Source organism: Solanum tuberosum, unplaced genomic scaffold (assembly GCF_000226075.1).
Source record: "Solanum tuberosum cultivar DM 1-3 516 R44 unplaced genomic scaffold, SolTub_3.0 scf00473, whole genome shotgun sequence".
NCBI lineage: Eukaryota > Viridiplantae > Streptophyta > Magnoliopsida > Solanales > Solanaceae > Solanum > Solanum tuberosum.
Window position 1 is genome coordinate 214,847 of NW_006239391.1, and position 16,823 is coordinate 231,669.

Genomic DNA, 16,823 nt, shown 5'->3' on the forward strand with positions numbered 1-16,823 from the left:
TATTTAGTCATACGAATTGGTTGAATCATACTACATTCTTTAAAAAAATACACCATGTCGAGTTCAGAAGTTGTGAGGAAAATGTTAATGGGCTTGCTGGCCTGGTATGAGAGACTTGGGCCCCATAAAGTGCCAATCCGTATGTATTTGGGGCCCATAGAAAAACTAAATTGGACCGATGACATCTTAGCGCGGCCCAGCTATGAATATCAGAAAAGCCCAATTTCTTTGAATTAGTACCAAGCCTAACCCGAGTCCAGAGTCTTCACCTCTTCTTCTCTGACCAAAAACCCTATCAAAACCCCAGTGTACATTGTTGCAGAAGCTTAGCTTAGAACCATGGCCATTTCCACTGGTTTCGCATTTTCTTGTCGTCCGCATTTTCCTCTGTCGCAGAGCATGCGAAAGGTGCCTCCTTTGTTCTTGTATTGTACATGAAGAGACACATGGATTATTCATTTTTCTGTTATAGAGTTGGAATATAATTGAAAGACTCTGCAACTGGTTTTTAGGTATTTATGAGCTGTTCCGCAGCAATTGAAGCTATTGAAGAGATCGACAGTGGCAACGGTTGGTGAATTTCGAGAATTTCTGTTTTACTAAATTTTTCATTATTGCTGAGGAAAAAAGTGATAAAACCGTAGTGGCGTTCCAGAACCAGCGGAATGGAAGAGGTTCAATTCCAAGGAACTAGGAATTAGCAGTTCGATGATCGCAAGGCCTACTAGAGTTGTTCTTAATGGTCTCAAAAGTAAAGGTACTGTAATTCACAGTTGATTATAATTTGCTGCTTTTATGTTTTACCTTATGTTTGTTTGGATTATTAAGTTGTAATAACTGTAGAAGTTTGCAGTACTTGTTTTAGCAATGGAAATCAATTGCCTTGTTAGCTATTGGGAAAGCTTAATGAATGAGACTAGTCTCCAGTGCTCATGCTACTCTGCTTTGTCCTTTGCTGCTATCAACATCAATGCAAAGAGCAAAAGCAAACATTAACTTCATCCTTGATAATATAGTTAATTCTTTTATGAGTACCTGACATCTATTTGATTAGCCAGCTGCCAGCATCAGCTAACTTTCCTTTCCCATGTAATTGTTTTGTGGTGAAGAGAGTTTAAGCTTTGCCTGAGAGTTTCTTAAGGGCGTTATTATTTATTCCTTATTTATGGTCACGTACCCGAGGCTATGTTGCTCGGACTCTTCAATATTTTGTCAGATGTGTGTTTGATCCTCCATAAGTAGTGTATTTTATGAGGATCCAACATGGGTGCAGCAACATTTGGAGAGTCCGAGGAACATAGACCAGAGGTCCATGCTTCTTTTAAGAGAAATGCAATGTATGTGGGATCTGTCATTTGGTACGTGGCTTCTTCTAATGTTCATTTCTTATGATCTGCTTTAGGTGTCATATGTGATGTGATTGATTTCCATTTTTTATTAAAAACTTCCCTGTTTCCTGATTTACCGTGTGTAGAAATGGATCATCTAATTCTCAAAAAAGAAAATAAGAAATGGATCTTCTGACATCTAGCCTATGCATCCCTTCTGATCTAGGGAATGAGTGACGCTAGGTCGGAGTTGGGTCAACCAACTGGTTGCTCCTGTAGTTGAAGTATCTGACCCTTTTTCATAGCCTAGTTATTGATGAGAGATGCCTAACTTCGCAGGAGTGGAACCCCCACTTACCGTAAAATAAATCCACTACCTACACACCAAAATGGGGAATTTTCTATTCGTCCCCAAAGGAAATGTCTCTATATTCTTTGACAAAAAAACTTGTTTGAAGATCCAAATTTCCAAACTCCTTCACAGTAATAACATGATGAACAAATCCCGGAGCAGCTGTGGAGCAATAAAAAGCAGAGAGTAACTGCAATACTGAGACCTAAAGTTTACCTGAAGACAGCTACCAAATACTTGATGTAACATTTTCTTAACAAAAAATTGATGTAATATTCCATGTCTGGATATATGTAATTGCTTCTTGGTCTTTCAATTCTCTTAAGATGGTTCTTAGCCCAATCATCTAGAGCTAGTATTGAATATATTGAACTTAATGGATAGCTATCGTGGTATCACGTGCAGCTGATGATGGATAACTATTAGATATTGTTTTTTTGGTGAAGTTTTTCTATTTACATGATAAATTGTTATCTAATGCTTTAGTGGTATGGGGCTGTGAGTATTCTCTTTTCCTGTATCACCAGTTCAATGTCTTCTCTGAATTCTGATATCCTGAGAAATTTCTTTCCATCTATCATGTAGGATTTGAAGTTTACCTTGTGGGGGGCTGTGTTCGGGATCTTCTTTTAAAACGAACACCAAAAGATTTTGACATTATAACTACAGCTGAACTTAAAGAGGTTAGTCTTGGGTCCGAACTGTATACTGGTTGTCTTCTGCATATATTTCAGGTCATGCTAGATGATGTTTGAAGATCATCTTCAATGAGATGTAATAGTAGATTAGTTACATTGCAGATATCATGACTGCTTTCTGTCAGTTTCCAGGGTTGAAATAATAACCTTTTCATAGAAACATAGGAGGAGTTAAATGGCTAAAATCCTACCTCAACAACTTCAGCGTCCCTTCCTATTATGTGTTGTCCTCTCTTCTTAGTCGTGAATCTGATACATGTTATGTAGTTTATTTAATTAATTTGTTTACTATTATCTCTGGAACCATTCCTTCCCTTCTGTCACTCGAAGTGAAACCTTAGCTCAGCAATTGGAGGGATTTATACATACAAGTCGCTGAAGTCAATGGACATTTGTTCCCCCACTGCAAGGTAGCTACCAACCTATGGAACATGTTTTTTTGCATCCTTGGTGTATGCTGGGCAACTCCACAGACCACTAAGGGTATGCTAGACAGCTGGAAGGAGATAGGAAGAAGACATTCTACTGAAGACTGGTGGGAGTTAATACCAGCTTGCATTTGGTGGACTCTATGGAAAGAAATGAATGCTAGATGTTTTGAGGACAAGAGTAACAACATCGAGAAGATAGGATGAATAGCCTTAGTCTTTTATACTTTTGGTGTAAACTGGATATGAGGGGGGATATAGAACTTTTTGTTGATTTCATAGGTAATTTGTAATCTCCCTAGGGGTAGGTTTTGTTATGCTCTGATGAGATTGTAAGTGACTTATGCTCATCATCATTTGATGATGAGACTTTTGTGAATACACAGTTACCCTTATCTCAAAAAAAAAATCTAAATGCATTGCCTTGTTTAACATGAAGTTAACTTTATGGTTCTATGTTGGAATTTTTTGGAAAATTGTCTTAGGTATATTACGAATTAGAGACACTTTGAAGGCTTTTATTTTATTACCTAAACCTTTTTTCTATTCTAACGTGGGATTGTAACATCTCGCCACATTATGTTCTATGTGAATTTATACCAATTAAAAATATTAGCTGACCTTTCTTTTTCTTTCGGCATGGAATTGGCACATCACATGCTATTATAGTGTCTGAAGCTTTGTGTAGCTGTAGTGGATCTAGTAGAAGCATGTTGATCAGATATCTTATCTTGTATAAGTCACTAGACTTCGACTCTTCAGTGTAATGTGATGAGTTCCAAGTCTTGCTGGAGAAAGTGTTAATTTTATTTCTCAGTTCAGCGCTTTATTTCATTAATATGTCATTATATAGCATGATTCATGTTTTCTTCTCTGTGTGCCAAATTGACTGTACCTCTGTGTATTTCTCTAGATTTGGGTACTTTGTGTACATAAATTTCTTCTTTGCTAACTAAGATTTTGAATACAAATATACATGTGATCTGAATGGCCTTATTATCATCATCATTGTAATTGCAGGTGCGGAGAACATTTTCACATTGTGAGATAGTTGGAAGGCGATTCCCGATCTGCCATGTGCATGTTGATGATGAAGTTGTGGAGGTTTGCCGTGATCCTTATTTTTTCCCACCATAGGTGCAAAGATCATTTTGCGTGCTCCAAATTCATATTATTTGCTTATGAGGTGCATCTTATGTTTATTAATTAGGTTTCAAGCTTTCACACCTCAGGAATAAGGCCTGTGAGGAACTTGGGTTTATCTTTTGAGAAGCCAGTTGACTGTGACGAGAAGGACCACTTTCGATGGAGAAATTGTTTACGTAGAGATTTTACAATAAACGGGTTGCATATTTGATCCTAACTCCTTCTTGACTTTGTGTTTATCAATGTCCCAGATTGGCCAACCATATTCATTGATTCTGTGCTGTACTGATTTTTTTTTTTTTAGTTTCCTATAAGTAGTTTATGGGTTGGAGATATTTCAGTAGGCTTCTAAAGTTTATCTAAAAACTTCTGAAATTTACAATTGTCTACTCATGTTAAAAATATCCTCTTTGGTTTTGCTCAGGTTGATGTTTGACCCTTATTCAAAACTCATCTATGATTACATGGGAGGAGTGGATGATATCAGGAAAGCTAAAGTGTGCATATTATCTTTAATGAGGTGTAATTGTTAGTTTGTTACCATAATCCTCTCTATTCCACCACATTTGATTTGATCACTTGTGCTACAGGTACAAACAATCGGTCCTGCTAGTTTCTCATTTATAGAGGATTGTGGTGAGTTCCCTTTCATTTTCTGTTTCCTTAAATGAAGTTCGACTCTTAAAATGATAATCAGTTAAGTCCTCTATATCTATTTGGGCCTCTATTGGCTTTTTGTTTAATTGTTCTCTCTCTATATAGCTATACACAAGAGTGCTCGAATTGACAACACTTTTTCTTTTCTTCTAAATCAACTTCTTTGCTCTATTGTGATCTTCTATCTTATATTTGTTGTGTAACATGAATATATTTTTACCTTTGCAGCTCGAATCCTTCGTGCAATTAGAATTGCTGCCAGACTAGGATTTCGATTTGGAAGGGAGACAGCTCTTTCTATTAAAAATTTATCATCTTCAGTCCTGAGGCTTGATAGGGTACATGGAGAACATCTATTTCTCTCTGTCTCTATGTGTGTGTGTGTGTGTATGTATATTTATGTTGGTTAAGTAACAAGAAAGCACTAGAGCTATTTTTTGATAGGTCAAAGCACTAAAACTATTTCAAATGTTTCACTCGGCTTTTTCAGGGAAGGCTCCTCATGGAAATGAATTACATGTTGGCCTATGGCTCTGCTGAGGCTTCACTGAGATTATTGTGGAAATTTGGTCTTCTGGATATACTTCTACCAATTCAGGTTAATATATTCTGAATTCTGTTTCACCCTATGGTCATTTAAATTACATTTCTAATATAGCTCAATTTGCAGGCTGCATATTTCGTCCGCCATGGTTTTAGAAGACGTGATAAGAGGTCTAACTTGCTTTTGGTAATTTTTTTTGTAGAAATCTTGCTCTGATGCAAGATGTTTGTTTTCTTCTTTTTGCGTCCACCATAGACTCCTGCCCTCTGTAAGGTACTTTAGGGGCGAAAATTTTCTCCCCTTAAAAAAGTAGTACCTATTGGCCTTTAGATGATGGAAACCACGGTGGTTTTTAAATTATTTTGCTCAGTCATAACTGATTTATTTAACTGCATTTGTGGCTTTAAATGTGGGTAATGCCTTGATGTGGTAGACTTTGGACCATAAGTTCATTCATTGTTAATTTAATGATGAGATAATCAAATTCTCGTATAAAGCCAAAAGGAGAGAGAAGAAACAACTATCGTTTTTTTGTCGGTTTGCTATTAACTTGGTGTTGATCTAATGGTTAATCATAAGGTTGTAGATCTCATATGACAATCAAAGCTCTTGTAAATGCAAATAGCAAGTTTAAGATCAGAACTGAGTGAAGAAGCAACAACTTTAATATATTTAGCAAAGAGTTTTTCATGGTTGAGTTGTTTCACAAAATGTGCCATAAAGATAACATTGTTTTGTTATTTCCTAAGAAAATAATACCAAATGAGGTGCATGTGTGTTCTTAGTATACATGTCATCCTGCTTATTTTATACTTCTCTTTTACATTAGATGGCCTATACTACACAATGAAGAGAATCATGGTTTCCCTGACATCCTATTTGTGCAAACAATCTATTACCAACATCCAGATGCAGATTTGTTCTGGTTCCTCATCTTTTTGTTGATGGACTATTTTATCACCATGAAAATAATATCTTTCCTCCTTTAGTTTCCACATGCAAGTTTTGACATGTCAGCAATTTTGCATAGCTCATTTCTTGAACCTATGTTATGTTGGTTTTGGTTTGATGAGTGAGAAGTCAAAACTATTATGATTAACTTGTTTCTGCTTTTCTTTGCAGTCTTTATTTTCCAACCTCGATAAATTAGTGGCCCCCGATAGGCCATGCCACAGTAGCTTATGGTAAGATTCTCTAAACAGGCTGGGCAAGTAAGATGGTTTTGTAAGTCATTCTATGAATCAGTTTCAATTTCAATGTCATGGGATATTCACTGGATTGTGCTGTATTATTCCTACTTCCGCTTGATAATTCTTCTGCATCAGGGACCAGAACCTTTCCTCTAAAAAGATGGTTAAAGAACTGTTGAAGATACTAGATAGAAAAGGGAAATCAAACAGCAAAATTCATACATATATGTGTATAACGGACTGTTGAAAATGCCTTATAAAAATGGGAAATTCAAGGAAAAATCAAATATGTTTGTATGTATGTAAGATTGTAATATGTTGACAGCCTCAAAAGAATCTATGTACCCCTAGATAGTAACTTTGACAGAAGTGAATGCTCTATTTAGAAGAAAAAAAAGAAAGTAAAATGTAAATTGACAAGTTCTCAGCTGATTTAAAGAGCAGATATATCTCTTGTGCGTTCTCAGTCAGTTTGACTTGGGCTTATTACAGGTCCAGGTGTGCAAATGTTCCACATATGATAGAATGACTTTTCCTCTGGTTCCCAGTGTAATACTTTCAATAGATCTCTGAGTCAGATAAATGCAAGTGAATAATCTTATTAGCAAGTACTGAAAACATGCAAGTACAGATAATTTTTTGTCAATATGTTTTAGTCATGTTAGTACGTTTACTTTAAGTCCTGCTTTCCAGGAGTCATTTAGCCTTTTAAGAGATTCTTATGCCAATAGAAAATAGAGAGAACTTCTAGTATTTTTTTTATTTTTCATTTACTTTATATGTTGGCCTGAGATAAATTTAAATGGAGAAACATGGTTAGTGAGGATTCATATAGCTGCACCCAACTTTGGTTTAAGGCATAGTTGATGTCGTTGTAAATGGAAACATGCAGGTGAACAATTCTATTACAAGAGAAATTTGGCGCATTTCATGGTCTCATAATGACAGATTCTGTTGTATGTTTGGAGCTGACATCTTATATACCTATAAATTTCAATTGATTGGAGCTGCAGTCTGCATTATTGCAATTGAAGTCTACCTAGTCTAGATGTGTTGCATATATTCTGTCATTCATGATTACTCACCAAAGAATTAATAATTTTAAAAGAATGTGAAGGGTGTATGTTTCATGCATTAGCTCAAGTGTAACTGACTTGTCTTCTGTTAACATGTCAAAAAAGGTTTAAGAACACAATTTTCTCAGTTTGTTCCCAAAATGTAGATGCAAATTTCTAGGAAGCTATTTTCCTTGTTTGATCAATTAGCCAAGCTTATCTGAATTCTATATGTTCTAGGGTCACAATTTTGGCTTTCCATAAAGCACTCTCAGATCAACCAAGGGACCCTTTGGTGGTTGCTGCATTTGGCCTCGGTGTTCATAATGGAGGTGATTTGTCAGAAGCTTTAAGTATAGCCAAACGGATTTCTGCACAACATGATGGAAGCTTTCATGAGTTGGAGTCACGGGATCTGAACTTGGCAGCTTTAAAAGAGGAAGTTGTGGAACTGGCAACTTCAGTTCAAAGGGCACTGACTAATATGACAGATGAGTATAGTGTCTCACGAGCAATGGCCAACTACCCTAAAGCACCGTACTCAGACCTAGTAAGCTGATTTCCCTTGTATTCTTTCATTTTTGGTTCTTGCTATTCTTCGTGACAAATCCTTTCTTTCCTCTCTTGGTCATTTGGCCTTTGGTTTCATTCTCGTTTTATATTGTCATACTGTGGCATAGGTCAAAAGAAAGTTGATACTCATGTGCCAAAGAAAGAGGCAGGTTAATCGCTTTCTTGTTCATCCTTTTGCAGGTATTTATTCCATTAGCACTGTATTTAAAGGCGTGCAAGGTTTGCCAATGCGTTAGAATGGGAAGGGAGAAGGGATTTGTAGCCAAGCAAGGTAGCAAGATAGACTATGAGTTGTTAGCTTCAGGTAGCCTACAGGAAGTCCGACATGTCTTTGCCAGGATAGTCTTCGATACCATATATCCATTAAATACTGGCGACGATGATACCTAAATTTTATTAGCGCTGTAGTCTCGTGTATTTTCCAATAGAATGTAGTAGCAGTTCCAATAAAAACAGTTGTACTATTAGCTTTGATAAAATATTGTGTATACTGTCATCATGTATTTGCTGGTGTTTGTTACAAATTTTATATTGAATTGAGAAAAGAAATATTCTCTCATAACATGAGAACCATAAAGTGGAGAAGCAACATGCTCTCATTATGAATTTGACATATTATTGTAAATCCAGAAAACGTGAATTTACAGACAAAGTAATACTTGAAACCCAATAATGCTGAGGATGATACATCCTCTAAAACTAATACTACCATATATCAAACGTCAAAACTTTGAATTGAAAGAATTTCCAGTTCCCTTCTATCTCTTACGTGCAATCATCAATGTGTTCTTCATTTCTGAGCTGGAGGAGGAGCACCACCGGTGGTTGGCCTGCAAAGTGAAGTACATAAGCACCAGTTCAAGATATTTTAAGTATACTACAAGAGTATCTGTTGCTTGCTTGATGGCAAATAAAAGCTAAAGAAGAAGACACTTACAGGCCAACAAAAACTTTGAAAGAATCATAGATTCCCCATTGAGCTCCAGTGAGTGTTCCAATCATGAATATACGAAGGGGAAGACCACGAGTACAGAGACCCCATACTCCTAGCTTATTCACAGCCTACAAAAAGGGCAAAAAATGAACAAATCCATTGTTCAGACTTAAGAATGAAACCGAATATTAGAACAGAGGACACAGTTCAATGTTTACTCACATCGCCAACAGTTGCCCCCTTGGCATTGTTGAGGAAAGAAACTAGGTTATCAGCAGGGTGTGACACAACAGCACAAAGAATACCAGCCAAATATCCACCAGCAAAACTCACACCAAGCTGTGTAGTATTGCTGCATTGGTCTTTTGGTGTTGGAATGGCATGTTTATAGAGTTGTTCCACTATGGTTTCAAACGATGCAAACTTCATCATGGTGTCTGTAAAGTAACCAAAGTGAAATTCAGTCAATCTAGCCAGTGTTCATTTTTCCACAGCAATAACAATCAAGAAAGAGTAATTAAACAGATCTCAAGCAGTTCGGTGAATAAAAGTTACACTCATTATGTGACACTCCTATTTAGTTTGTTCCAAAAAAGAATGAAACTTTTACATATTTGGAAAAAACTTTAACGCTGAACTTCTCATTTAACACTTTATGACATGATTTTCTAGCCATAAAAATGTCATGAATCATGATATGTTTATGAGCACAAATTCTTCGAGAACTAATAAATACTGTCATGTAAAATGAAACTGAGGAAGTACAAAATTTGAATGATACCTTTAGAAAGATTTCCAAGTTTAGTAGTAAAACAGAGTATCCAAATGAAAAATCAGAGGAAATATGTAAGCTTACATGGAATTTGTCGTCCCCATAGAGGTACAATCCCCTTGTAAAGCCTGTAACATAAAAATTCAAATTCCAAATTTTCGTCAGCACATAAGAAAACCCCTCACATTAACAACAACAAATTTGTTCAACATAAACTAGGCATTACCCTGCAGCTCCTTCAACCTTGACAAATTTGGGAAGTCCATCAGACAAGCCTCTAGCAAATCCGGGCTGAGTTTGAACACGAACTTTGACAGCCTCAAATGGGCAGAGAGCAACATCAGCAATAACTTCAGCAGAAGAAGAACCAGCAAGGTAAATCAAAGTTTTGTATTTGACAGCATTCTCCGCGCCAGCAAGATCTGAGTAGTACTTCTTGAAATATTCATAGAATCCGTATTTGCATGCTCCTTGTGCACTGTAACCAAGGAAAGTAGGTGCCCAACCCCTAAATAATCCTCTAATGCCTTGCTCCTTAAGTAAAATTCCGAAACCAGAGGAAATACTCTTGAACTTTGCAGGATCAATCTGATAAATCAAACATTTCAATCATGAAAACATTAAATCCATCACTAATCCAATCTATTCTGGAAATTTGACGTTTTTTTTTTGTTCATTTTGATTTTCTCTTTCGGATTTCAAATCAGCTAACAAAGAACAGAGTGGAAGAGCAGAAAGCGCATACGTGAAACATCAGTCAATAGAAAGATTCTAGCTTTTTAAAATTAGTAGAGGATTGATTGATTATGGTTGGATTAAAAGAAACACACAAAATCCAGTCTAAAATGAACAATTTTATGCAAGTCTAAGCATCGTCTTTTCATGATCGTTATCTTTAATTATAATTTAAGAGTTGAAGTTATGTACAACCACAGTAATAAAAAATAAATCGACACTAACTTTGCGATTCAAGTGGTAATAACAAATTACCTAGCATTTAGCACTTCTATTTGTTGTTGTAGGTCACGTGACATATTAAGCGCCAAGGTTAATTAGTAATACTCAAAAAGTTAGAAAATAGTAAAATGTATCCTCTGCTATAGACTATAGTATCCCTAATATATGTATACCTGCATGTTGCACTTGATAAGATCAAGAGGGGTAACAGCAGTGTGTGTAAGACAACAGCTTAGACTGCCCCCGATCGTGCTGGCTGCGTAAAACGCCGGTGTGTACATTTCTACCTTATAACCTGAACCCTCCTTTGGTGCTGCAATCAAGAAATTCTTCTGATCCATATTGCCATGATGATTGTCCAAAGTAGTACTGAAATTCTTTGAAGAATTAACTGATGTTGTACTGTAAAGATAACTTGGGATTAAAGATTCTATATCTGAAAACGCCATTTTTTCGCCGTTTATTGTTTTAAAGGCAGAGGAAAATGAACAAGGAATTATAGAAACTCTCCAAGGAAGAAGGAGAGTTGAAGATGGCTACGTTATGTGAAAGCTACTTGTTTGATCAGGCTTTCCTGTCAAGCGTGACTTTTAATTTGGACCAATCTACATCTATAGTGAATCATAGACAATGTGACGTGGCATCTTTCTACATCTATTTCTATTATTTTTTTTGGCTTTTCTTTCTTATTTAAATTAATTATTGTATTGAAAAAGATTTAATTTATTACAAATAATTAAATATTATATTAATAGAGAAACATTTACAATAAAGACTCTTTGTAAAGATCTGTTAGGTCGTTTTGGGCAATAGACCTATTTCTTTCATAAAAGAACCTTCTCGTAAATTTTAAATGAGAATTTTGAACTATTCATTTAACTAAGTTTATTAAGTTAACATGTATTTGTCTTTTTAGTTGACAATTAATGGGTCAAATCTGAAAGTTACGGGGGGGTTTTCGCAAACAACCACTATGATAAACTTAATTATGCTCCATAACTATAATTTGCATATTTACGAGTTGTAGCTACAGTTTAAATTGTACTCTCATATTTATAATTCACGGTTTTGTATAATTCACGGGTGAGTTTGTATAATTTGCGGGTACGTTTGTAAAATTGAGCTATTTTTGTATAAACTCGAAATAACAAATTTATACAAACACAAACATCTAAACTTTAAACAATTCTACAATTATATTATACAAAATTACATTATAAAATTTTATACAAATTATATTATACAAACGTATGAATTATACAAAATTGAAACCTCAACCCACGTAACTATCACAGAATGTTGGTCGTGAGTGGTAATAAACAAAAATTATAGTTATAATGACTAATTAACTAGTGTATGTTTGCTTAACCATGTAATTTCCCCGTTTATTTATTACCTTATATCACTTGGCATATGTGTAAAATAAAATAAGACATAATACATAAACATGACCCTTAACTTGGCGTCAGTTGACAACTATGACCTTTAACTTTGGATGTGCACAAGTAGACACTTGAACTTGTATATAATTGAACAAATAGACACATCCGTCCTACATGGAAATTTTGTGTCCTACGTGGCGTTCTACATGTATTATGCCATGTAGGACACGTGTGTCTACTTATTTAATTTTATACAAGTTTAAGTGCATACTCAAAGTTGGAGCGTATAGTTGTCCGTTGAAGCCAAGTTAAGGGTTATGTTTATGTATTATGTCATAAAATAATGAGATTTAACTTCTGAGTTCATTATTAGTTTAGAGAGAATATTTTGAGCGAGAAGATAAACCAAGTGCGGTATCGAAAAAGGAACACAACGTAGGTAAAATTAATTTTCTTATATTTAACAAATTCCAACCTTCGGCCTAAATGTTGATATCTATGATTTACTGTGCACTATTAGATACTACTAAAAATAGTGGGATTTGAATTGAGAATGGTTGTATGGACAAAAGGCTTTGGGACAATTTTGATAAGTAATAAGGGTTGTCAAGTAATACTGGCATAACGATTAGGGCAATAATAAGCTAATGATTGGATGATGATGGATAAATTGTAAATTGATAGATTTTGCACTCTTTTTTTTCGTGGGATTCTGCACTTTCTCATGGTTAACTTAGCTTTGATTTTGGCTCTTTTTTTATAGTCATCATCATATTATGATTTAAGTTTAGACATATTAAGTGTATTGTATATATTGTATGAATATCATTAGATTTATGTTATATGAAGAAATAATTGAGACTTCATCCTAGGCTTGAGATTTAGAAAATATGAGACTTAAACATATTAATTGGCATCGACGTATTAGTCTATGTTGTCATGTACTGACTTCCTACTTGTATTATTTCTGTTTTCCTTTTGTGGAATGACACGAGTGTAAGCAAGTTTGATTCGCCCTCAACCCTAGCTAGTCTCCGGCACATTAGATTTCAGGGTGAGTTATTTCTTCTAGCTCGTGTTAGATTCTCTCGGTCATAGCATGATGTCCTTAGTTTTCGGACACAAACTATGCTATTTATCTATTATGGTGTCTTTAATACTCTCATAGTTTGTATTTGAGGATTAGATGTCTCTGATGTGATGACATTTAGGTTTTGAAAAATGATATGTAATAGACTCTAGTGGATTCTTACTTTTTACTTTAATAAGATTTGGGTTTTTGTATTATTATTGTATTTCGTAAGTTAAACGACTAATATAAGTTGGGATTTGCATTCATTGGTTCGTCCACCTAGAAGGTTAAGTATGACTGTCATTCATGATCCATTTTGGATCCTGACACTCTTCACATGCCAGCTTACAAGGAGTAATTGTTCACAACTCACACCTCTTTAGTTTCTATTCTTGATATAAAAAAAAAAAAAAATTTAAACAAAAATAAAAAATAAAATAAAATAATATATATATATATATATATTATTTTATTTTATTTTTTATTTTTGTTTAAATTTTTTTTTTTTTTTGTTAAAAAAAAAAAAAAATTTAAACAAAAATAAAAAATAAAATAAAATAATATATATATATATATATTATTTTATTTTATTTTTATTTTTTTAAATTTTTTTTTTTTTTTTTAACAAAAAAAAAAAAAAATTTAAACAAAAATAAAAAATAAAATAAAATAATATATATATATATATATATTTTATTTTATTTTTATTTTTTTAAATTTTTTTTTTTTTTTTGTTAAAAAAAAAAAAAATTTAAAAAAATAAAAATAAAATAAAATATATATATATATATTATTTTATTTTATTTTTTATTTTTTTTAAAATTTTTTTTTTTTTTTTAACAAAAAAAAAAAAAAAATTTTAAAAAAAATAAAAAATAAAATAAAATAATATATATATATATATTTTATTTTATTTTTTATTTTTTTTTAAATTTTTTTTTTTTTTAACAAAAAAAAAAAAAAATTTAAAAAAATAAAAATAAAATAAAATATATATATATATATATATATATATATATTTAGCACCCATTTCAGCATATCATCTCGCTCGATTACAAAAAGACCACAAATTTTTAAGTCAATGAAGCATTACACATATGACATATATTCTTCCAGCTTTCACCTACTCTAACATTTGCCAAACTAAGAATGCAACAGGTGAGATAAAGAGTGTGATCAATGCCCCACTTAGATTTCTATGCAATACTAATAAAGTATATTGTTGGTTTTGAATTTCTTCTAATTACAAAATAACAAAAAAAAATTAATATTTATAATATTTTTATCTTTATTATTTAATTTATTTAAAAGGTTTTTTTGGCTTATTTAAGTCAATTCTTTTATTATAAAAGTAATTGCCTTAATTTATTACAAAAATCTATATACAATATAAATCTAACTAAAAACATCTATAATAATAATAAATAAATTAAATATAGACAAGGTGATGAGACGCCTCTCTATGACCTAGAAAATTATCTATATTTTTTCTCCTTTATGAACTTTTCTTACTATTCTTTTTCTAACTTCTTGTCTAAAAATTGAAATAAAAAAAAGGTTACAAACGACCTATATATATAATGAGTTAAAGAAAAAAGATTTCTTGAGTAGGAAAATCAGAATGGTAATGCATTTGGGGAATCAAATATGCCAAATATGCCAATTAAGTGATGGAAAAGTTTTTGTATCTATTTCACTCAAAGTTTGCAAAAGGTTATAAAGTTCCTATGTAAATTAACTAGTATGTTATCTTTGTGTTTTTTTTCTCATTTCTGGCTTGATATTATTTTCATTTTTTAATTTATTTTCATGTAACTTCTCTCTTTGATAAGGAGATGGACATTAGAGGAGTACACTAATTATAAGATCTAATGAATACTATTGCGGTTTATCATGGTACCGTATGTTGATAAATTGAGCCTTTTTTTTAGCTATTCTTTTCTTTGAATGCATACATATGATATGTATCTCTAATATATATTTATATATATATTATAATTTGTTTGTATTACGTTCATCTTTAATTAAAACTTTTATGATAAATAACCATACATTATTAGTTGTTTTATATGAAAATCACATAAAAATGGGTATTAGTGATGGAAATAATAACTATTTGAATTGACTTATTTTAAGTATTTTTATGCTAAAATAACTTTTAAGCACTTTTGGAGTGTTTCGATAAATTTAAAAAGTACTTAGAAGAACTTGATTTTAAACTACCGTGATAAAAATAAGTGAAAGTCATAAATTAAAATTTCTAACTTATTATTTTTGGCTTATAAATCAAAAAACTAAAAGTCAATCTAAATAAGCATATTTCCACCTTATTTACACCTTATGACCAATTATGAATGTTTCAGATAACTGACTTACTATTAAAATAGAGGAAAGAAATAAAGAAAAAGAACTCTTTATCAACAAACAAATAAAAAATTCAAAAAAGAACTCAAGATGTAGCAACAATTAAAATCTTGATCAGTCTTATATCCTTCCCTAATTTCCCTCAATCCTAAAAAAATCAAAATCATGTTTGGTTCCACAAATGGAGTAAAGGATCAAAATTGTCCTTTATGTTTGAGTAAAGGATCAAAGTAATCCTTGTGTTTTAACATGGAGCACTAATAGTCCTTCATGTTTCAACAATTGGTACATTTTTGATACTCTTGCAAACAACCGTCAAAAATCTAACGGTGCTTTTCTTTTACACGTGAGAAAAGTTTCCACCATTGCCAACTAATTTTCCCTTTCCTTTCCTTCAGATATCCATAATTCCATAACTTTGATTCCCCTGTGAAACAAATAAAATCAAAATAAAGACTGATATTTGGAGAAGTAAACTTATTCAGTTGCATATGTTGTTTTTGAAGAATGTATCTCCCTTCAATGGAAGCCTGCGACAAGGGTAAGAGTAAAATCAGTCTTTATGGTCATCAAGTCTTCTTCTATGTCCTCTGTGATAGATTGTTTAAACTCGAGGAGGGTGCTATGCATATTGGTGTCTTGTTTATCTGCAAGCAAGTTTCTTGCACACAAGGTGCTCGATCAATTGTCCCAGTGATAATTTAGCTTTGGTCCATTCTACTTGTTCCAATTATGACGGATACATTCTAAATATTAGTAAGCTCGAAGAAGCACGCGAGAATTTAGAGAAGCCTGGAAGTTGAAGAGAACGATTAGGAAAAATTCAATATTCTATTTTTTCTTGTTTGCAATGTAATTAGTGAGCTCGAAGAAGCATATGCTTTTCTCGTAGTATAGGAAAATGTATCTTTTTATTTTTGCGATGTAATGGATTTGATACGTAATGTATGTTTGGTTTCAATTTGTTGAGAAGTTGGCTTGAAATTTTTGATATTATATGTGTTGATGGTGCAAAACTACATCAGATTTGTACTAGAACGAACAACACTAAAATTTTAGTAAACCTTTACCAAAACCGCAGCAGAGCACCAACAATGCATCAAAATAGCTCCAAAAGTTTATCAAAATAACATTAGAATTGCACCTAAATACTGACAATGAACCAAAATAGCTGGACGAAATTCACACTAATACAACACTATGGTTGCACCAACATAGCAGCAGAAAAGATCCAAAATTACACCAGAAAAGTATCAAAACAACATTTGAATTACACCAAAACAGCAGCATCACAATAGCCTCTAAATCAGCATTAAACTTGCATCAACACCACCACTAGAAAGCACTAGAACTGCACCAAAAACAGCAACA

At 33.0% G+C, this 16,823-nt stretch overlaps 3 protein-coding genes across 3 annotated transcripts in view; 1 reads left to right on the forward strand and 2 right to left on the reverse strand.

Moving 5' to 3' along the window:
- The first annotated feature begins 283 nt into the window (after positions 1 to 283).
- LOC102596961 (poly(A) polymerase I) lies at positions 284 to 8,523 on the forward strand. The gene is made up of 14 exons (XM_006363914.2): positions 284 to 408; positions 513 to 570; positions 656 to 757; positions 2,266 to 2,363; positions 3,827 to 3,910; positions 4,017 to 4,150; positions 4,377 to 4,449; positions 4,543 to 4,588; positions 4,838 to 4,947; positions 5,100 to 5,207; positions 5,280 to 5,339; positions 6,276 to 6,337; positions 7,639 to 7,948; positions 8,152 to 8,523. The coding sequence occupies exons 1-14, from the start codon at positions 340 to 342 to the stop codon at positions 8,359 to 8,361; spliced, it is 1,524 nt and encodes a 507-aa protein (XP_006363976.1). The 5' UTR covers positions 284 to 339; the 3' UTR covers positions 8,362 to 8,523.
- A 150-nt stretch (positions 8,524 to 8,673) lies between these two features.
- LOC102597288 (mitochondrial phosphate carrier protein 3, mitochondrial-like) overlaps positions 8,674 to 16,823 on the reverse strand; it is a 24,161-nt gene continuing 16,011 nt past the window's right edge. The window contains exon 8 of the mRNA XM_015303714.1: positions 8,674 to 8,740. The gene's annotated coding sequence lies outside the window, so the exon portion shown is untranslated. The remainder of the gene's footprint in view (positions 8,741 to 16,823) is intronic.
- Positions 8,711 to 11,192, reverse strand: LOC102596624 (mitochondrial phosphate carrier protein 3, mitochondrial-like). The gene is made up of 6 exons (XM_006363913.2): positions 10,808 to 11,192; positions 9,904 to 10,265; positions 9,762 to 9,805; positions 9,128 to 9,342; positions 8,909 to 9,033; positions 8,711 to 8,801 (listed from the first exon to the last, which is right to left on the reverse strand). The coding sequence occupies exons 1-6, from the start codon at positions 11,081 to 11,083 to the stop codon at positions 8,762 to 8,764; spliced, it is 1,062 nt and encodes a 353-aa protein (XP_006363975.1). The 5' UTR covers positions 11,084 to 11,192; the 3' UTR covers positions 8,711 to 8,761.